The sequence below is a fragment of the Watersipora subatra genome, chromosome 10 (assembly GCF_963576615.1).
Source record: "Watersipora subatra chromosome 10, tzWatSuba1.1, whole genome shotgun sequence".
Taxonomy (NCBI): domain Eukaryota; kingdom Metazoa; phylum Bryozoa; class Gymnolaemata; order Cheilostomatida; family Watersiporidae; genus Watersipora; species Watersipora subatra.
Genome location: NC_088717.1, coordinates 695,055 through 718,991, shown reverse-complemented (window position 1 = coordinate 718,991; position 23,937 = coordinate 695,055). Strand labels below are relative to the sequence as shown.

Here is a 23,937-nt window from a genome sequence, read left to right as displayed (position 1 = left end):
TACTACTACAACAACTGCTACTAGTACTACTACTATTACTAGTACTACTGATAGTACTGCTCATAAGGGTACTACTACTGCACTCTACTCTGTGTGATGTCAAAACAAGATGTGACACCATTTTTTACAACAATAACACATCAACTCATTGGTTGAAACCATGGCTGTCTTTTACGTCTTTTACAGCAAAATATGCTTGTACGCTTTAGCCAGTTACAATCAAGTGACCAGAAATTTGGTAATTTCCATAAAATCCTTCGCTTAACAACATGGTAACAGATTGTTTCAACTGAATATAGTTCAACAGGACCCCTTCAACTGAATATAACCCAACAGGACCCCTTCAACTGAATATAACACAATAGGACCCCTTCAACTGAATATAACCCAACAGGACCCCTTCAACTGAATATAACCCAACAGGACCCCTACATCTGAATATAGCCCAACAGGACCCCTTCAACTGAAAATAACCCAACAGGACCCCTTCAATTGAATATAACCCAATAGGACCCCTTCAACTGAATATAACCCAACAGGACCCCTCCAACTGAATATAACCCAACAGGACCCCTTCATCTGAATATAACTCAACAGGACCCCTTCAACTGAATATAACCCAACAGGACCCCTTAATCTGAATATAGCCCAACCGGACCCCTTCATCTGAATATAACCCAACAGGACCCCTTCAACTGAATATAACCCAAGAGGACCCCTTAATCTGAATGTAGCCCAACCGGACCCCTTCATCTGAATATAACCCAACAGGACCCCTTCATCTGAATATAGCCCAACAGGACCCCTTCAACTGAATATAACCCAACAGGACCCCTTCAACTGAATATAACCCAACAGGACCCCTTCACCTGAATATAGTTCAACAGGACCCCTTCAACTGAATATAACCCAACAGGACCCCTTCAACTGAATATAACCCAATTGGACCCCTTCAACTGAATATAACCCAACAGGACCCCTTCAACTGAATATAACCCAACAGGACCCCTTCATCTGAATATAGCCCAACAGGACCCCTTCAACTGAATATAACTCAACAGGACCCCTTCAACTGAATATAACCCAATAGGACCCCTTCATCTGAATGTAGCCCGACCGGACCCCTTCATCTGAATATAACCCAACAGGACCCCTTCACCTGAATATAGTTCAACAGGACCCCTTCAACTGAATATAACCCAACAGGACCCCTTCAACTGAATATAACCCAATAGGACCCCTTCAACTGAATATAACCCAACAGGACCCCTTCAACTGAATATAACCCAACAGGACCCCTTCATCTGAATATAGCCCAACAGGACCCCTTCAACTGAATATAACCCAACAGGACCCCTTCAACTGAATATAACCCAATAGGACCCCTTCATCTGAATGTAGCCCGACTGGACCCCTTCATCTGAATATAGCCCAACAGGACCCCTTCATCTGAATATAGCCCAACAGGACCCCTTCAACTGAATATAACCCAATAGGACCCCTTCAACTGAATATAACCCAACAGGACCCCTTCAACTGAATATAACCCAACAGGACCCTATAGCCCAACCGGACCCCTTCATCTGAATATAACCCAACAGGACCCCTTCAACTGAATATAACCCAACAGGACCCCTTCAACTGAATATAACCCAACAGGACCCCTTCATCTGAATATAGCCCAACAGGACCCCTTCATCTGAATATAGCCCACCAGGACCCTTCAACTGAATATAACCCAATAGGACCCCTTAATCTGAATGTAGCCCAACCAGACCCCTTCATCTGAATATAGCCCAACAGGACCCCTTCAACTGAATATAACCCAACAGGACCCCTTCAACTGAATATAGCCCAACAGGACCCCTTCATCTGAATATAGCCCAACAGGACCCCTTCATCTGAATATAGCCCAACAGGACCCCTTCAACTGAATATAACCCAACAGGACCCCTTCAACTGAATATAACCCAACAGGACCCCTTCAACTGAATATAGCCCAACAGGACCCCTTCAACTGAATATAGCCCAACAGGACCCCTTCAACTGAATATAGCCAACAAGACCCCTTCACCTGAATATAGCCCAACAGGACCCCTTTAACTGAATATAGCCAACAAGACTACTTCAACTAAAAATTGGTCTAATATGAACGTTTTCACCGTTGTTCTGATGGCCACATGCCAACTCTCCTTCAAATATGCAGTGACCTGTAGTTGACCTGTAGTTAATGATGTTTCATATACTTGCTACAACTAAATACCGATCGTATTCATGATAAGAGAGAGAGAGAGAGCTATAGCAACTAATACATAGAACTTGGAAGGTTGATAGACAGACAGCATTGGTGTTCGGATTACTCTAGCATCTAACAATGCGACAACCTAGAATAAGAATTTTCTATTTCCTGTTTTGACGGGCTGCAGATTGAAATGCATATACATTTACATTAGGCAATGTTAATAAACTGCTAAACATATACTGACAACATAAATCAAACCGAGACATCTCAGACAGACAGATGTGCCCTCCTACCATAGTTATCAACTATAACTTCAAGTATATTGCAATACCTTGCCGAGGAGGCTCCAGATATGCTCGGTGATGTGCGGACAGATGGGAGAGAGGATAACCGCTTGAGATTCTATGAACCTAATCACGAGATCTCTGTGCATGTCATTCTGGGAAAGATCTCTGTACTTGTCTCTCGCCGCTTGAAACTCGAAGAATCCAGTTTTTAAAGCTTCCTTAAAAAGCATCTTTTCGTAGTGGGCCTTTGTTTCCGTTATTCCGTGGTTGATCTCACTGAAGTACGAAAGCACTTACAATTATATTTACCCTGATTTCAGCATACCGGTATACCGGGTACCGCAAATCAAGTATTCCAGATCTTGTCTTGAATAGGTCTGAAATTTCATGTTTTTTACAAACTTGCTTGCTATTTATCACTGTAATAGTATCTCAGATTAGCTGACAAATATCATACACTGAAGCTTTACAATTCAAATATAACCATTTAGCGAATTCTGATCCTGGCAAACTAACTTTATTTATACCACTACTGAATTAAATTTTTTTTATTGGATCAGAATGCAAATATGTGTAATATTATCCATTTACAGGGATAGAAAAGTACATCCAACCACAATCGAACGAGCGAGCAATGCTTCAATTTGTTAGCATTACAGAACGGAATAACATATTTTTTCTATTTTAAATAACAACAAATAGAAATCTGCAGACCAGTATCTGGTTACGCTGGTGTGTTTTCAGTGTTTTAAATTGGGGTACCTCTACTATGTAGCAAGGTGCTTAAGCTAAACTCAGTATAGTTAATGACCAATTTTGTAATTTGCTTGACGACATGATTATACAAAACCTCTGGCAATCATATTATCGACCTTGCCTGCACAGCATCATTTTGTTGCACTATTGTTTGTTTAATTTTTGGGTCAAGGACACACTATATTAACCTCAAGTAGGGTTCAGATCAGTCTGCTGGCAACATGAGCTGTTACAATCGGGTATAAATATCATTTTCTGTCGATGTAAATTACTGATACAATATAGTCAAGAGGTCTTCAACTGCTGTTTAAGCTAATTAGTAAACAATAAATAAATCAGAATTTTATCTAAATCAAGCAAGTAACAACCAGTCAAGATCGCACCTAATGAAAACCTTATCAGTGAGTGAATCGGTAGGCCCAGTTCTCATGGAGTCGAGAGAGGCGAGCATTTCCTTGACCCAATCAACTAAATTATAGAGCCGAAGTAGCCCTGCCTCGGCCATTTCCTCCACAAAATTTGCATCTTCCACTGAATCTCCAGCATCGGCCAAGGAAAGACGAGTTCCTGTAAAAGCAACACCAGATGGAGAATTATAAGCGAATCATTCAAATGAACGAGAGCAGATAACTCCTACTGGTTCTCAGATGAACAAACTATTGTTATGGTAGCTTAGCTGGCGACATATAATTGGCTGAAAACAGATATTATTTGATCATCCAGATGTCTGGGAGTTGTTTAGTTTGGTTGTGCATCATAAACCGATGCATGAGTGATAACAGAAGGTTCAGCCACAAATGTAGAACTTGAGGTTTCTGACAAGCAATACAAGTGACCAATGGTTTCTGACAAGCAATGCAAGTGACCAATGGTTTCTGACAAGCAATGCAAGTGACCAATGGTTTCTGACAAGCAATACAAGTGACCAATGGCTCTCTTGTGTGAAATGTAAAATAATCTGCAAACATATAATTTATAAATACGCAAGCAATTGGTTTAGTCAAATATTGTCCTTATTCAAACACCAACTGAGAAATCGATATGTATTTCGAGTAAGCAGTAATGCAATCATAATACTTGCAAAGTTATGCAAATGCAGTATATATGTATAGACAAAAACAGCTACAATAAATGGTGATTTGATAATTTAAACACAAAAGTGCAGTGAAACTCCAGCAATTTTCGATGTTTTTAGGAAAAAAATCTGCTTTTTAAAACACTAAAACATCATCTAATGTAAACAGCAGAATGCGACAAACACAAACAATTTGTAAAATGCAATCGGCTAAAAATCTGATGACAAATACTTTACATAATTATACAAAACATTAAAACAAATGAATTCTTAGTATTATTATATGAAACCGTGAAATGTCAAAAAACAAAGTTATATCATGAAACAATTATATTAACAAATAATTAAAAGGAAGCCTTTGTTGTCACTTCACTTTAGAGGAACATGTATAACTTACTCAATTTGCACTAAATCAAGTCTAAAGTGACTTACCTAATGTACTCTTCATTACTTTTTCAAGTTGAATTTTTACTACTGTTTTCATGTTTACCTGTGAAACTGTGATACTTAGCGAGACTTGAGATATTACTTTAGATGTTCATGAAGATACTTGGCTCTGATCGTAGAATGAGGTATGATTATAGTAGCGAGTGAGATCGCTTTTATCTACTAGGAACCTGGTAACGAGATTATCCTTTAGGCAACGTGCACAGCTAGACCAACAGCTGGACTAATGGATAGTCTTGTACTCGACAGCTCATCGCATTTGTTTTACGAATATCAGATTCTCAACAAACAATCGAGTGCGAAAGGTTTCCACGGCACTTTAGCAAACCCTCCAGTGTCCGTAAATCACCACAATACCAGTAGATGAGTAAATGAACCTTCAGAACAATGTTCATGATAATATTGCCAAAGGTCAGAAAGCATTCAGTAATAAAACAAGGGTTAGAGAACATGTTTTATGCAATTATGGAAAAACCAGAATAGCTGGTTAGAAAGACCATTTATACCCTTTGCGCCATGTAAATATGTTTGTAATTTTAAATAAAAGTACATCTACTGACCACTAAGTGTAAGCGTATGAAACAGGAATATTGAGGGCTAGGAGTGGGAGAGTATAAACAGCTCAGGTTCATGATTATTAATGATTAAATACATATAATAAAGAACGATACAACTCTAGTAATATGTGTGAGCAGAAGGCTGCTATATGAGGCACGATTGACAGATAAAGAGTAAGCGAGACCAAATACTTACCGTCTGCTGAGAATTTGCGGGTCGCCTCATAAAGAGTCAAGAAGTTTCCTTCACCCTTGGACATCTAGAAATGAAAGGAAACCAACTTAAAACCTGAAACCAGTAAATAGTTGACTTTACTCCTGAAATAACATCTAAAAAGCAAAAACCTTAGTTTCTCAAAACATCATGGCTTTGTGTGGAAATATGAAAATGTAAAGACAATAAAAAATTTGAAAAAATTGAGAATGAAAAAATTTACTTCAGCTAAGTTTAAACTTAGTCTACGTAACAGTAAGTTAACTCTATGTTAGGATAAGTTACCTTAATGTAATAGTAAGTTAACTTTATGTAAGAGTAAGTTAACTCAATGTAAGAGTAAGTTAACTCAATGTAAGAGTAAGTTAACTCAATGTAAGAGTAAGTTAACTTTATGTAAGAGTAAGTTAACTCTATGTAAGAGTAAGTTAATTCCATGTAAAAGTAAGTTAAATCTATGTAAGAGTAAGTTAACTCTATGTTAGAGTAAGTTAACTTTATGTTAGAGTAAGTGTGTCTTTTTCTCTAGACCCATCCATTGCTATACCTACTCTTCTGATGTCGTGTCTCTATGATAACTCAACAGAGCATATGATAGTTTATTAGTTGTTTACTTGTGAATGTATTCTTGAAGCTCATTAATTGAGCTATCCCATGACACTAACATACTACATCCACCATCATATGTGTCAGTTTATGAACTTTTTGTTACTGCAACCTTTAATTCACTATCCCAACTCCTCCACAATACTATTAGATTACCAACTTTTACAACGGGTTTGTTCAATTAAATTAATATTTCTTGATTTGTCTTTTCAGTTTTTTTTTCTCTCTTTTGGCATGTAATAAAAAATATCAGTTAGTTGAACATAACCAATGCCAGTAAAAAGTTATACTTACATTATAAACACTACACGAATAGCAAAGGTTAAAGTTTGACTGTATGTCAGGGTTTGACTGTATGTTAAGGTTTGACTGTATGTCAGGGTTTGACTGTATGTCAGGGTTTGACTGTATGTCAGGGTTTGACTGTATGTCAGGGTTTGACTGTATGTCAGGGTTTGACTGAATATTAAGGTTTGACTGTATGTCAGGGTTTGACTGTATGTCAGGGTTTGACTGTATGTCAGGGTTTGACTGTATGTTAAGGTTTGACTGTATGTCAGGGTTTGACTGTATGTTAAGGTTTTATTGTATGTCAGGGTTTGACTGTATGTTAAAGGTTGACTTGCAACAAAATTCACATTACTGTTATTTGGTATCAAAAGATTCACCATGTCTTACTCTGCTGTGTTGCAGGTGCAAAATATGTGGAAATGTGATTACAAGCTCTTAAAAGCTCAAATACGAACAGTTAATCGCAGCCATCACAAAAGCGCCGTACATTAGATGGGACGTTGATGAACAAGATGGCTTCTGTTTGCACAGGAAGTGACTGGCTGGTCCTAGATGGTAACCTCCATTATATAAGGTATCATTAACATGAAGCCAACCAACTCATCACCGGAGTATATCACTTACAGTATAAACACTTTGACATAATGTTAGTATTATTCAAATATAGTTACTATTCACGAGCTCGAAGCGGCTGATTCTTACTTGATTCTTCTTGCTAGTACGAGGAAAAGGAACTACAGATCCTTTACAGTATAATTGGGTCGTGGTCACAGAAACAATGGTTAAGTCGCAAATCACGAAGTTGAGTTATCCGACTTTGAAGTGGCACTAACTGACTTTATAATATTGGTAACGATTTTTGTAACACGTGCATCTGGACCAATCAATGAGTGATCTGTCTGAATCTGAAGTCAGTTTAGCCAATAGAAGTCTTTAACCCTCGGAAAACCCCCTTAAAACCGTTGCTATGCTAAACAGGAAGTACTGAAAAATAGCGTTCGATAAATATAATCTTTTTCTTTTTGCCGATTTTAAAGATAACTTTGACATTTTGGACACTTATAATGAGTACATTGGTATTCCAACTGATGTCAAAAGCAGTAAAAGTAAAGGGAATTACGATGATATTTTCCTAACATATCTTACAAGCTTATTACAATATTTAATTGTAAGAATAATTACTCGATTTTAACAGATTCTTTTCAGATTTAATTTTAAGAACAATCATTCGAGTTTACAAGATCGAAGTATATAGTGATCGATGGTGTGCAATATGTTACTGTTGTTATTTTTCTAAAGATTTTGTTGATGATTTGGCTGTGCCCAATATCACGATATTGCCAAGCCGTTTTTAATATTTGCAAAATTAAGTAATACGTTTTTTTTATAAATATAAAGCTATTTCTTTGACAACCAGCTAAAATCTGTTTAAATTTTTAAATTTAGCATAATATTTTGAATATAAATACAGAAATCCAGATAAATATCACAACTTCTTGATATTTGTTGCTATGACGTTTTGAAATGTAAACAAAATTGTGCATCGGTTTTCGTTTCTCAAAATTTAAAGCCAGTTTTCTCGGAACTATGTTTTCGCACTAATGGTAAACGTGCATTCAGTTTTTTGACCATAGAATCTGCTGTAATTAAGCTAGAATCCAAATTTTTTTTGCAAAATAGCTGTGAGAAATTTCTCCTTCTGCCAGTGTAGATAACTCTAAATCTTATAATCCTGACTTAACCATGGTTTCTGTGATCATGACACATATATATAGTATTATAGTGTACGGTATATCTTATAATGTATGTATATAGGCATTATTAATCTGATTTCTCCAGTATATATATAGATCTATAGGCAGACCGGTTAAACCAGATAATCGACTAAACCCGACCACCTACCACTCCTATTAGTCGGTTTTAATGGGAGTCGAGAGTACCATGAGAACAAAGCAAGCAAGACCCCCTATTTTCAGGCAAGACCTCCTATTTTCAGGCAAGACCTCCTATTTTCAGGCAAGACCTCCTATTGTCAGGCAAGACCTATTTTCAGGCAAGACCTCCTATTTGCAGTGACAATATTCCTTGCACTATACAGTACGGTTATGAAAGCTGAGTAGCAAGCAGCAGTCAATATGTATAGCAAGCAGCAGTAAAAATCAATTAATGTAGCTCCAGTAGCGATTTGAAATTAGCTCAGCAGTTTCTCACCAAAAGAGCAAAAACAGACAACTATAAAATAGCAATAGTGAATATGCTACAGGTTGACAACCCATTGACCCCTATCTGCTTATGCCAGAACCTGACGATAACACTTTTATCAGAAAGTATGGATACGAGCACCCATTTTGGTGATCGGTGAGAAGCTGCTGCTCTAGTTACTATGCCAGGTATATGCATGTAGTTGGCCATGTAGTCAGCAATGCAGTTAGTCAATTGCCATGACACATCTTGCTACATGATTTAGCAGTTGCTTTTGGTTGTCAAAATATAAAACCAAAGCCTATACTACATTGGCCTGCTCTAGCGGGCCACCATAATCTATGAAGAGTTGTCCACCCTGTAAATGAGTGCCCTAAAGAAACCTTAAATAAGCCGAAACCTTTTTGCTGTTGAGGAGTAGATGGCCATTAGCTCTGATTCCTTTAGGCCATTTGCTCATATCATTTGGCCACATAGCCACATGATTATAGAGATAGTAGGTGAGATGGTTAGGGACGAGGTCCTTCCCAGAAGTCCTCAGGTCGACAGGGTACCAGTATTGAAATTCCTGACGAAGCTGCTTCAACTTGTTAACCTCTATTGAACAGGAAGGGAGCACCTCAGTCTGACAGAAGATGTAGTCCCAGACCTGCAGAGAATCAGTAGAGTTAAGCCGTGGTCACACGGGCGCCGAACCGAACTAAATGCCGCAAAACGACGTCGTTTTCAGCTCTAAAAAGTTCGGCTGAGGACATTTCTGGCCGAAACGAACTATTTTGGTACTGCTCGAAATTTCGTGCCGAACCCTTGCTCTTATTGGCTGGTTAAATTTCTAAAATTCTAGCGAGCACGCGTCACATTTCTTCTTACGTGCACGTGAGTAAAGTTAAAAAAGAAATGGTACGATACTTTTATTTCGTTAAATAAACAACATGAAGCAATTTACGACAAGGTTCACCCGGACTTGTGATTGGGTTGCATAAATGTAAGATGTTGCACTTAAGTTTTGCATAAATTTAAGGGAATGGTTGTGATTTTCTTTCGTGTAGAATATAAGTAATGTGTCATATTCATCCTGATGAACTATCGTTGACTGATTTATTTATGTAAAACCACAGTACTATGATAAAGACTGCTTTTGTTTGTTATGTACTCAGCATAGAAAAACATTCATATGTTAATAAAAAATATAATTATGTTGATGGGAAGGGTTAGCAAAATATTTGTATCGAGTGATTTATTTTGAGCAGCCGAACGATCTTCTGATAAATCTGCTGTGTAATTATAATTTATAATTGTTCCTCAAAGTTTTTTTTGTTTACAATAGAAATATTTAACTCAAATACATAACAACTACTAATGAAACCGTGTCCTGTCTCTATACGTATGGTATCTAGGAAGCGAAGTTACTTCGGTGGCCGTGTGACATGTGCCACGAACCGAACCAGCCTCCGAACCGAACCGATCCTACGTCGGTTCGGTGCTCGTGTGACCACGCCTTTAGGGTTATCTGCTCGTAAGTCAGCCTACACACAGACAACCATAAAAACTCTAAACAATCTAAACGTTAGACAATCTAAAAATAAAATAATCTTTGAAAATTCCGCTTTCTGAGATGCAATCAGATGTCAAAAGATGCAGTCAGATATCTAAAGATGAAGTCAGATGTCTAAAGATGCAGTCAGATGTCTAAAGATGAAGTCAGATGTCTAAAGATGCAGTCAGATGTCTAAAGATAAAGTCAGATGTCTAAAGATGCAGTCAGATGTCTAAAGATGCAGTCAGATGTCTAAAGATGCAGTCAGATGTCTAAAGATGAAGTCAGATGTCTAAAGATGAAGTCAGATGTCTAAAGATGTATTCAGATTTTCAGAAGAATGGAACATAATAAGGCTTGACAGGAAATCAACCTGAGGAGTGAGCTGGTCAGCGGCGATGCCGAGAGGGCCTACAATGGAGCCATCAAAGCTGCCAGGAGCCTGAAGGAGGTGTGAGACTGTGTAGTAGGCATTATATATGGTTGAATCAGAGAGTGACTCAATCAAGTACTGTGGATCCCATGGGAGTCTTGTGCCTACAATATAATATATAACATCAAACGCCTACTTATACATTGCAATTACATATGTAATTGCATTAAGAGATGAACTTTTCAACATGTGACTTCACATTTGAGCGAATATTTGACTCTGGCGCCTGAAATAACTTATACCATACGATGCTCGAAGTTTTTCTCACTATTACAACTTTCTTGGTAGAAGAATGTAACAAAAGTAGAATAATAACAAACAACCAGGCTATTTTAAATTTTACCCAGTCTTTGTTAAACTGTAAGTTTCTACCAGCACCCTTACTTCCGCACTTAAACATGGACAAGCCTATACTTCCGGTTAAGTTGTCTCTAAGAAAAAGTAACAATATAATTTTTTTTATTTAATCAACTTTTTTATTCATCCCTTTTTTCTTGCTTTCATATACTTGTTTATTATCCCTTGTAATTATCAACAACAAACGCTGAATAATTATGCAAGTTTTATAGGCAATAAAAGCAATTAAATTAATTGCAGAGTACTCTTATTGAAATATTTGACTCAACTTGTGACAATTGTGACATATGCAGCGAGTCCTGGAATGGATATAGCTCATATGTAGAGGTTCGACGGTAAAATGATTTGAGTAAAAAAAGAAATAAGGAACAAACTGGAAGAGGGCTAATGATAGAGATTTCAGTAATGCAAGACAAACAGTGATGCGCGAAATACAATATAAGAAGGATGACAGATGTTTTGGCATAAGCTCGTGGCATATGTCCTTCCGTAACAAAATAAAGAGCATCAACTATAGTGACAAGTGTCTGCGTAGTTAGGGTTACATACCGAGACCATATGAACGTGAGCAGGCGTGCTCATGCAGCCAGTCGAGGGTGGCAAGGAAATTGTCTCTCACTGAATCAGTGTAGGTTTCGCATTGATTAAGAGCTTTGGTAGTCTCTGCAAGCCACTTTTCCTCTCCATATTTGAGGTACCTGTACACGATGAGATGACAACGATGTTACTCACGATCAGATTGAAGTAACAAGATGAACTGGCCATAGAAATAGTTGAACGGCTATTAAAACATGATGAGGCCTAGTAGAAAGATTAGAGCGGCAGAAAGTCTGAAACCAAATTTTCAAAGAAGGCCAATTAACAAATGCCAGACACTTGAATTAATTTTTAAGAATATATTGGGGTAAAATATGAAATTGAGATATTTGTCAGTTGATTTTTGAGACTTCAGAAGATGTTGAATAAATAATCAGCTATAATTAATGATGCAGCGATATGAGACTGACATTAATATAATAATAATTATTAATAAAATAAAAATAAACTGAAATTATATACATAAAGACTAAAGTAAATTAAAAGGAACGAGCAGAGAGAAGCCTTCATAAAAGAGCAGGTTTTCTGAAGAATGGCAACTACAGATCAAACGAACTTCATCAAATTGAATCATCCTCACAAACCGCTAACAACACCCACTACCTGAAGCAGTACAAAAGCTCTCAAAGGAAACACGGTTTAATTATGACATCTCTTAGGCAAGAGATAGACCAGCATTAGCCTACAGTCAGTCCTATGTATACCATCTGGATGACAGAGTCTTCTGCAATAGAATAGGGTATGACTCTGCCGAGAATAAGGAAAGCGATAGCTTGACACTGTGTGCTTTTATTCCACTTACCTAAAGATGTTACTACGCCAATATCATGGCCAAGTCCAAAAGCAATAGAAGACCGATTCCTTCTAAATGAAACGGACCAGTAGCATGACTGGCTGTATTGCACCACTTTAATCGCTGAGAAAATCTACAATATTGTTCATTGCAAACACGGCTTACCATTGGTCACAAAGGGCGACAACGCACTCATCCGCCGACCTAGAAATGACCTTCCTTTCTGGCTCCATGTACTTGACAGCCAAGTTATCTTTGTAAAGATGCACTTGAATATCCTTCTTTACATCCATTACTTTCCGGCCTTCATAGCCAGGCACTATCATCACCTACAAGGAATGGCAGTGGACGACTTAGCACGCAAGACCTGCTTCAAATGCCATACAGTTCTAGACAAGTTGTCACAGGTAGCCCAGTTCAAAGAGTCCCTACCTTGACCTGAACAGTTCATGTTTTGCGTGTTATCAGCATCTATCCTAGAACATGCCTACTAAAATCTCAAATGCTGCCACTTTGTTTTTCAGAAGTGAGATTTAGCTCGCTATGAAATAGAGAAGCAGCTACTTTAGATGAAAGCTTTGTGGTGTAGTAAATGTACTTCTATTGACATGCAAGGCACCGCTTCAAAAACATGTAGAAATATTGCACGCTACTGCGCAATAATTTAAATCTGAAGCGTTTTCAGACACTTATTGATGGAGAATGATAAAAACCCAGAAAACACGGGCATGCTATTACATGCTTCACCTCTGACTGAAACTGTGAATGTAATTCAAGCATTTGAAACAAATAACTTACCTTTCTCAGAAGTACACCTGTGTTTTGTTTAGAAAGTACTTTACTTTTAAAGCCTGAAATATTGAAATATCCCTATTTGGTTTGGGAGCACAGAAAACAGACGTAACAGCTGCATCCGATGTGAAGAACCACATTAACTTTTCCCTATGTATTTTTTTAGCTGGGACGTAATTCATTTTTGGAAACTTTACTTCTTCGGACATAGGCTGACATTTCTGTTAATAATTAGAAAAGAAAAGCTCCAATCGCCATGAAATGAAAGGGAGACTGATCAGTACATTTTTTCTACGAAATGGACTAGCTTCAACAAGTGTAAATAGTGGTAAAGATATTTTTATATTTTTTACAATTTGAAATTTAGAAGAAATCAGAAATTTGCCATGAGAATTCTCTCCACTCTACTTTCCCTAAAACCATTAGTTACAACAGTTGTAACAGATGCTGACCAGAGTCAGCATCTGAATCATGAGACTCACTGCTACTTTTACTAAGTACTACGTAAATGAGCACTCAGAGTCCTTATAGGATAAAATATTTGCAGCATCTTATGCACAAGGTCAAAACATACTTTCCTCGCGATCGATATTGAATATAAAAGCACTGAATCAAACAATTAATGTATATTTTTATATTTTCAGTTTTGAAACGAGCGTTAAAATTGGTCAAAGGAAGTGCAGTTCTGTTTTTTTTGTAAAAAAAAAAAATTATAAGTCTACTCCGATTATAAGACAAGCTATATACCACTTTTCCTAAGTGTATTGAGCAGCTTCTAAAGTGAGCGGCTGCATGTCAGTAAAGTGACGTCCCGTATGGAATACACGTGGCTGCATTTCAGTAAAGTGACATCCCGTATGGAATACACACCGCTGCATGTCAGTAAAGTGACATGCCATATGGAATACACTCTGCTGCATGTCAGTAAAGTGATGCCCCGTATGGAATACACACCGCTGCATGTCAGTAAAGTGACGTGCCATATGGAATACACTCTGCTGCATGTCAGTAAAATGACGTCCCGTACGGAATATACGCTGCTGCATGTCAGTAAAGTGACGTCCCGTATGGAATACACACAACGCTGCATGTCAGTAAAGTGACGTCCCGTACGGAATATACGCTGCTGCATGTCAGTAAAGTGACATGCCATATGGAATACACACTGCTGCATGTCAGTAAAGTGACCTGCCATACGGATTACACGCCGCTGCATGCCAGTAAAGTGACGTGCCATACAGATTACACGCCGTTGCATGTCAGTTAAGTGACCTGCCATAGCGAAAGAGTTGAACACTCAAGCAATTATTGGTACGACATTGAAGTCCTCATTCAACTTACGGATAATAAGTCTCAACTGAACATGATGAGTGGCTGGTATCATACCCCTTCGTAGAAGCCTTTCAAGTAGACTGCGTCCTTTGCCTCAGCCAACTTCTCCTTGTCATTCTGACTCTGTATCTTCAGTTTCTCATACATGCTCACAGCTGCGAGGCGTCCCAGACCAGGTATCTCTATGATAGGAACTGGCTCAAATGGCAACACCTGCATTACATGTCAGCATCTGCATTACATGTCAGCATCTGCATTACATGTCAGCACCTGCATTACATGGCAGCACCTGCATTACATGTCAGCACCTGCATTACATGTCAGCACATACATTACATGTCAGCATCTGCATTACATGTCAGCACCTGCATTACATGTCAGCACATACATTACATGGCAGCACCTGCATTACATGTCAGCACCTGCATTACATGACAGCAAAAGATGAATACCCAATTTACAACTATAATGAGCAATCTCCTTCAGCTATCATCTGCCTTCATCTCAAGTGAATATTAATAGTAATACAAATGTTACTTTATTACATACATGTACATATAACAATATTCATACAGCATTTATAATAGATTATAAAGATAACACGATTAGTATAAACTAGTATGTCAGAGAGCGAAATAGTTTATGTAAGTTATCACCGACTAGACTAGTAATTGTAGTAATGGAAACATAGTGACTCTATAGTACTGCAGACCACCTGATGAAGTCTATCAGCAATTGGGATTTAGTTTATCAGTCAACCAGATATAGTTTATTAGATCAACCAATCAAATATAGTTCATCAACCAGTCAGATATAGTCTATCAACCAATCAGACATAGTCTATCAGCCAATCAGATATAACCTATCAGCTGATCAGATATAGTCTGTCAGCCATTCAAATGCTACCTAACACTACACCCAAATCATACCAAATTACAAAATAAAGATTCGGTAGAGGGCTAGTGGTCAGCCTGTGAAAGTCTATAGTAGGTCCCCATCAGCAGCACCTTAATATTCTGTACACGGTGCAATACTTCATAATTGAATACTTATTGTTCAGGTTGATGAGATAAGTAAAAGTTCCAAAGTCACTTCTACAAACCCATGATTGTAACCGTGATTGTAACTGAGCTCTAGGAATAAATTATGCCTCATTTGAAATTCTACAACGTTGAAAACACAGCTGAAATCTTTTCCATTACTAAATGCTGCAGAAATCAGAAGCCTACAGGCCCTACACACCATCTCATCTGTGATTCCATATTTTTCACGAAGTGCAGCCTTTTTCTTGAGGTCCATGAGAGCGGCGTAGTCATCAGGTGAATCGGATGGCACAGAGGTGACAACTCCGCTACCTTTATCCTCTTTAATGGTTAACATAGGCAGAGCATAGACCTTCTTGTAGCTCGTCAGTGGGGCAGATAAAGCAACACCCAGCAATTCCTAGAAAGTGAAGAGAAATGACTAATATATTTTTGCAAATGACTATTATATTTGAAGGCTTGCTAGAAGCAAAACCACGATAAACCCGAGCTCGATGTCACACATGCACCAATAAATCTCATGAATTCTGCTGTAAATGGTTACAACTGAAAGCATTTAATCTGTCTTACAATAAGGTAGTTTCTTCATTACTCGATATCCTAACAACAGTCTTAGAGAGTGGGATACACAGACAAGTAAACTTAATCAGAGCAAGACGTCTGCTCTTCACTAGCAGACAACTAATATGGCGGAAGGCAGTTAACATCCAGCAACAGATAAGCTACCGTGAAACCTGTATTTGAACACCACCTTTATTTGAATGCCACCTCTATTAAAGCGCCACTATGAGAGAAGGATTGAAAACCTTTAATTGAATGCCACTTTTAATTGAATGCCAATTCTATTTGAGTACCAGTATTCGACATTCTTAATCTTTACGAACCCAAAATAGCAAGTGATAAATCAAAAAGTGTCCACAAAACCGCACTAATAACGACTCGATTACTGCAATAACAATTGATTCATTCGTTGTTTCTGTTTATATCGAAGACCGTTTTCTAACTCTAAGTCTTCAAGTTTCTTCATCAAAAACTTTAATTGCAACACTAAAGAAATAATTAGTAACTCTATCAGGGTGATAGTAGTTCCTTTTTTAACACAGTCTTGATACTTCGATGTATGTGAAAAAGTTTTTGCATTTACGGTGGAATCTGTGCTAGATGTGAATCTGTGCTAGATGCGAATCTGTGTATTTGAGATTAAATTTTGAGGCTATTTTAATTATTCAGCGGTTTCTCTGTATTCACACTAGAAGTGTCTATTCAAAATGGGACCGCATAAAAGTTTTGCTCTGCTAAAAAATGTTTGGATGATAATATCGACTAGCTCAGCTGTGCAGAAGACACTGTGGAAGGTATTGAACAGTCAGAAAAATATGAAAAGGTTCCAAACAGAAAAAACAACCAGAACACAACTGGCTGAGCAAATGATGCTAATATTTTTGTTTTAAACATTCTAATATTTGTTTTAAAATATTAAATTTTGTTTCTGCATGTATTATAATTATGGCTTATGTCACTTGTTCTTGAATATATATTTGTAGATTTGATATAAATTTGTAGATTTATAGCATATCATTTGATAGCATGATTGCGGTAATCTGAACTCAGCTTATAATGAATGAATCGACGATCGTAACTCCTGTTCTATTGCACATAAAAAGCCAGTTTTGGCTGCAAACTGTAGCAAACATCGACGAGTGCAATGAGCTTTTATGCAACCTTGTTAAATATAGTCATAACATTAAAATATGCATTCAAAGTTAAAACGAAATAAAAAACTTGAAAGCTTCAACAATACGCAATGCAGGCTTTAATATCATCGAAGGTTAACAGCAAACAATAGATATAAATTGTTAGAGACATGTATCAGCTTCTTCATGCATAGTTATTTAGAGATCTATGACAAGTTGGAGGTAAGTTAGCAAATTTCTTGCATCCAAATAAGCTAATGCCGCACCACGCAGAGAGAGCAAAATATAAGCGACATTCGATTCGCCCTTGAAAGGGTTAAATTTATCTTCTCAACATTCGGACAATGTGTTTGAAAAAAACAACGTCACCCTTTATTTGAACAACATCTCTAATAAAGCGTCACTCTAAGGGAAGGATAGAAAAATGTAGGGCCATGGCATTAAAATAAAAGTTTTACGGTAAGTCAATATGGCACTAGGTTTGAGCAATGACGCAGTCATAAGTTTTAAAAACAGACAGAGAAGAAAGAGCTTACCTCTCCAAGTATAGCAGTGATCTCATCCACTACTCCATTCTCAGAGGTGAACTCCTGATAGCACATGTTTCTGGCAGCTCGTTTCGTTGAAATGAACACCTAAAGCAAGACATTACTCTCAACTCTGTGGTTACAAGAAAAAACAACTCCCGATATGTTATTATTAGTCTTGCGATTTATCTTCTCCTGTATCTTCATATAAACGCCTGCAGGTCTTGTGATTAATCATTTTCTGTATACTCATATACTCAGCTACGACCAGCAAAATGTATGGAACGAGAGAACGGTAAACTGGGATTTAAGTAATTTTTGCGAAAGATTTCCTATTATGTGAAGGAAACATTTCTCGCTAGCGCACTCCACAATTTGTCATGATGTTGCCAACAAAAAAACTGTGTGATACAAAGATAGTTACTAGGCAACGGCTCTGCTAGGGGCAAGTCAGTTTACTAAATGTGAAAAACACAGATCAAAAGACTGGCTATGCAATGCTTAGTCAGTGAAACAGACCCTGGGTAGAATAAACTGGAAAAATACCCAGCTAAATAACACAGAAAGCTCAGCAGGCTTGCCGTACATTCGTACAGCTCAGTGAAAGAGCTGAATGTAGCCCGAGTCATAGGAATTATGGGATGCCGCTAGTTAGAGCAACTGTAACTTCATTGTAACTTATAACCTGCATGATCACACAACTTCTAAAGATTATAGTGTACGATCGCTACTTGGAGCTCTAACAGAGGGATCCACTGGAGCCTACCTGTTCTCCCGAGTCGGCCAACTTCACTCTATGAGCTATATACTCTATGGTCGGATGGAGCCAGCAGTTGGTTTGTCCAAACATGGTCTCCGGCCTTAAAGTGGCAGCCACTAGAAACACAGGGATACCAGCGCATCTCTTCTCATTCATGCTAACACTGCAATGAACCAAATAAAGCTGAGAGAATAACATGCCTCTTACGATATGCTAACCAAATTACACCTTACCAAATTAAATAAAATTATGGTTTATGTTGAACCATTTGTAATATAAACGTATTTAATGTTATTCATTTAATGAAATTTAAATGTTAAAATAAGGAAATGATGTTATGCTAACATCAAAAGTAAACAATATCTTAACGTTTTGTCTTAAAAGATGAAAATAAAATTTTGCAAAAAGTCGACCATTCCATTTGTGCTTTGATAGACTATTTCCATAGATCACCGAAATAATTTTATTGGAAACAATTTGAAATATACAACATACGTATCTATGTAAAATCTTTTACATTAATTCATACTTGTGACTACAGATAAATGAATTATAAATTCTACATATTGTGACATTTCGCGTCTGTTAAGGTTTATCTCCCCTTGAATGGCTAGATGATATCGATATATAGAGACTCATCCCTTGAAGGTTAGCTGACAACACAACTTTTTACTGCATAAGCAGCAAACAACATCATAGACTGGTATATTCAGTCAAATCACAAAAAAGGACAGAAAAATTTGTGGCTTTTACAAAATACCCACCAAAGACAACCACGATGCTATATAATTGGTCATTTTTGGAAATGCTAAACATTCATAAAAGCAGAGCATGCTTTAATAGGTTTTAAACAGATGACCTTTGAGTAAAGACAAGCAAGATATTACTCTCAACACTGGCCACAAGGGAAACAACTCCCAATATGTTGTTATTGGTCTTGCAGTTCATCTCCTCCTGTATACTCAAATTATGCACACATGTCTTCATCTACGGCCAGCCAGATGTATGGAACGAAAGGAGTTAGCTAAGTTTTGCTAACGTTAATGTGGGATGTATAAATATGGCGCAGACTTCTCAGCATTTGTGAGATCTGCTTCAACCTTGCGTTATAATCATCTGCTATGTTGTGTAACAAAAACATACCGACTAGATGTGGGAAATGTATTAGAATGGGGGCCAACTGTAGCGCTATTGTCTTGAGTTATCGTTTTTGAGTTATTGTAGATACAGAACCAGATACATAATGACTAGAGTGAATGAAGAGACATACACGAGTCACATACTGTGTACATACATGTGCATGTGTGTACATACATGTGCGTGTGTGTACATACATGTGCGTACATACATGTGCATGTGTGTACATACATGTGCATGTGATGTATGTTCTTATTAATTTAGTTTTTACATATACGGTAAAACCTGAATTGACCGCCACCATAGAGGGTTGTGAAATAGAGCGCCACGGCGTTCAATTAGAGGTTTTACGGTAATTTAGACTGTTACCCTTTACTTTTGGAACTTTACCTTTCTATATATTGAATTATATGTATGTTGTTATTAGAGATGCCCCGATTCAAATTTCACCAGCCGATTCAGATACCGATTCGATATACCGATTCTTATTGAAAAATAATCCGATTCAGATCTTTTGTGTTGCATATATAATTGTTAATTTTATTATGCAAATATAAATAGAATGCCAAGAAAATATTTTTATTGATGCATTTATTTGTTTGTATTTATGGAAAAAAGATGTACATGTATATACATGTATATTCATGTACTGACATACGGTGCATCTAGTAACAAAACAGTCCATGTTTCTTGAAATCTGTTATTAATAATGGTAAGTACTGTTAGTAGTACAGCTTTCTCTGTGATAATGAAGTCTCTCTTCTACTGCTGAACAAACTGCTGCGCCTGTACAAGATTAGAGCAAATAAATGTGTCTTTTAATTACCGTTAGTGATTCAATTCTCTCAGTGAGTCGTCTTTATCTTCTATAACTATCGATGCAGCCAGTCGTACTGAAGGACTCACTTGCCACAGATGATGCAGGACTGGCTAAATACCGATAACCCACTGAGGTTATTTTATGCGATACAAACGACACATCATATCGTCAGGATCAAGAGAGAGATAGATAAACTTTATGCATCGACTGCTCAAATCACTTTCGTAATGCTAGTAATTAGAAAAATTACACCGCATTCTTGTTTCTCATTATGGTTCTCTTGTTCGTGATTGGCTGCAATAAATCATATCGCTGTAAGTGGGAAATACCGCACTTTGTGATTATGACCTGACTAAAGCCAAAAGATTTCTCAGCTGTGTGGATGTTTATTAGGCTATAGACATGAAATAGATTGTGACAGGCCCGGAATTCTTTAGGTAAAAGTAAGGAACTTGCAGCTGAGGATTTTTTATTAGTGTAGCAGGCTTAAATACGGGTTTCTGCTAAATAGTTCATCTGTAAAAAGTATCTGAAGTTTCCGATTTTTAAAGAAAACATCGGCCGATACCGATTCAGATTCTTAACACCCATATCGGCACCGATACCGATATTGAAATCGGGGAACTCTAGTTGTTATGTAATGATATGTAATTAATAGGTCTTACGCTGTAAGAATTAAGCAGAATATAATATTTTTGTACAAATATTCACCGCAACATATAAAGAAAATATTTGTATGAAGTCACTCCGTATGTCAAAACTCGACTGTAAAATAAACAGGGAGCAGCACTACAGTTGAAACTGAATTTCAAACGGGGAAGGCACCTTAACTTCATGTTTAAAACATACATGAGTCTTGGAGCTACTGTAGTTGACAGCCTATGAATGCGTATAAAAGAATGCAACTAAATAACAAATTTCGTTGCCAAGAGAAGACAAGTCTGCTTGTCATTGAATTATTCAATTAGATTATTATAAATGCCACAACCAATCTACATGTATATTTCTTAAACTTTGTGTGTCTGTGTCCAGCTATAGCTATTAAAATTTTGGAAGAAAGAATCCGGGTCAAAGAAAATTTGATCTAGGACCTTCCAATTCACTAATCCAATCCCCTACCAATTAAGCCACACGAGCTGAATGGAATCTTTAGGCAATATGTGTCATTATTGGTTGCAAATACGCTACCACTCTCGGTTACGAGTCAACGCCACGGACAGCGGTAGCGTAATTTATTCGTGCTCTTCGTTAGAGTTTGCTTTTATTAGTAAGCTTACTCAAATTATATATTAGCATTGTGCCAGGCTAATAGCAAGTAGAAGGCAACTATATTACCTCTCATTGTTTATAAGCTGATTTTTAATATCCGTGCAACGTTGAAAATTCCGCTAGTCACGCATATTTAGACTAGCACAGTTTCCATGCTAAAAGAAAGTACAATGGTTGCCAACAAACAAAAGATCACCTGAGTCGAGTTGGGAGAGGATCTAACACTCTCATCTTGACCAGAGTGTACTCCTGAGGACCTACTCCCTCCCCAGATGTACGGTCGTGATCCATACAAGGTTGACCATCCTTGGGTGAGTAAATGGTAAACCTGGTCAAGTTAACAACAGTTTATTAATCTAGGGCTAAGGTCAATGACAGTCACCTGCAGAGTCTTGAAGAAACTGCTACTGAAATACAAGTCACAATAGTGAAAAAGGACAACTACTGAGAAATACTTAAGGAGAAGATAATCCTCAGCGGCACTGTGAGAGCTGAAAAAGTCATGCCACTGGACTCATGAGCAACCAAACATTCACCGCACATGCATAGATGCGCATGTTACTTTGATTAAATAGGCCGATTATGCCAAAATAGACAAAACAGCGGAAGTACAGTAATGTAATTATAATGGTTTATAGTAACTAGTAGTAGTTACTGATATTACTCACTACTAATACTTCTAATACTCACTACTAATAATACTACTAATACTCACTACTGAAATGCATTAATACCATAAACCAACACGCACTATTAATTTCCTAAGAATGAGAAACGAACCTTTTGCCAAAGTCAAGTCTTCCTCTTTCCTTCAGCCTAATAAACTGCCATCTTACAAATGAGTCAAAGTAGGGGTTGGCATCAGTCGTTAGAAAAGACCTCCGCCAGTCAACCTGTGACACAATAAATAACCTATAAAAATACACTGTTTATCAGCCAGTAAAAACGGCATGAGTATAGAGTTATTCACTGAAAAACAAGAGAAATCATAAAACCTGCTCTTGACTTACCTTTTGCATAACCAGTCATAGACTTAAATTTTGATCCTTAATTATCTGTAACTTGCTGTTCAGGGTAAGACAACCCTTTATATCTTTAATTATCTGTAACTTGCTGTTCAGGGTAAGACAACCCTTTATATCCTTAATTATCTGTAACTTGCTGTTCAGGGTAAGACAACCCTTTATACACGAGGTGTGTAAATAAGAACCGGCAAAGAACAAAGTTTGAAAAACCAAACGCACGTCTAACTCAGTAACATGATCTAAAAAATACCTTTAGCCCGAGGTCTTTAAGGTCTTGCATACAGTGCGGGGGGAAATACTCTAGCCAATGCTGCGGGTCAGCAAACTCCTTGACTTCCTCATCACTCAGCCCTATGCTCTTCATTATCTCCCACTGATACTTGGCAGCGACTTGCTTTGCTGCGGCCTTGCTCTGTAATTTTAGTAACTGTCTAGAGTAGACTGCTAAAGTACTGTAACGGTACTGTAAAGGTGCTGTAACGGTACTGTATAAATACTGTAACGGTACTGTATAGGTGCTGTAACAGTACTGTATAGGTGCTGTAACGGTACTGTATAGGTGCTGTAACGTTACTGTATAGGTGCTGTAACGGTACTGTAAAGGTGCTGTAACGGTACTGTATAGGTACTGTAATGGTGCTGTAACGGTACGGTATAGGTGCTGTAACGGTACTGTATAGGTGCTGTAACGGTACTGTATAGGTGCTGTGACTGTAACCGTGCAGTAACAGTACTGTAAAGTTACTGTAACGATACTGTATAGGTGCTGTAATGGTACTGCATATGTGCTGTAATGGTGCTGTATAGGTGCTGTAACGGTACTGTATAGGTGCTGTAATGATACTGTAAAGGTACTGTAACGGTACTGTATAAGTTCTGTAATGGTACTGTAAAAGTACTGTATAAGTACTGTAACGGTACTGTATAGGTACTGTAAAGGTGCTGTAATGGTACTGTAACGGTACTGTATAAGTGCTGTAACGGTACTGTATAAGTACTGTATAGGTACTGTAAAGGTGCTGTAACGGTATTGTAAAGGTGCTGTAACGGTACTGTATAGGTACTGTAACATTACTGTATAGGTGCTGTAACGATACTGTATAGGTACTGTAACGATACTGCATAGGTGCTGTAACGGTACTGC

At 37.6% G+C, this 23,937-nt stretch overlaps 1 protein-coding gene across 2 annotated transcripts in view; it reads right to left on the bottom strand.

Annotated features, from left to right (window-relative positions):
• The window catches only part of LOC137407346 (leucine--tRNA ligase, cytoplasmic-like), a 60,760-nt gene that overhangs the window by 14,495 nt on the left and 22,328 nt on the right, over positions 1–23,937 (bottom strand). For both annotated transcript variants that reach the window (XM_068093970.1, XM_068093971.1), the window contains exons 6-19: positions 23,044–23,205; positions 22,549–22,661; positions 21,965–22,096; positions 18,549–18,705; positions 17,792–17,890; positions 15,761–15,961; positions 14,573–14,731; positions 12,560–12,723; positions 11,554–11,702; positions 10,588–10,751; positions 9,078–9,326; positions 5,561–5,624; positions 3,669–3,852; positions 2,574–2,805 (exon numbers count right to left, since the gene is read on the bottom strand). In XM_068093970.1, coding sequence (XP_067950071.1) covers positions 2,574–2,805; positions 3,669–3,852; positions 5,561–5,624; positions 9,078–9,326; positions 10,588–10,751; positions 11,554–11,702; positions 12,560–12,723; positions 14,573–14,731; positions 15,761–15,961; positions 17,792–17,890; positions 18,549–18,705; positions 21,965–22,096; positions 22,549–22,661; positions 23,044–23,205 — 2,229 coding nt within the window. The remainder of the gene's footprint in view (positions 1–2,573; positions 2,806–3,668; positions 3,853–5,560; positions 5,625–9,077; positions 9,327–10,587; positions 10,752–11,553; positions 11,703–12,559; positions 12,724–14,572; positions 14,732–15,760; positions 15,962–17,791; positions 17,891–18,548; positions 18,706–21,964; positions 22,097–22,548; positions 22,662–23,043; positions 23,206–23,937) is intronic.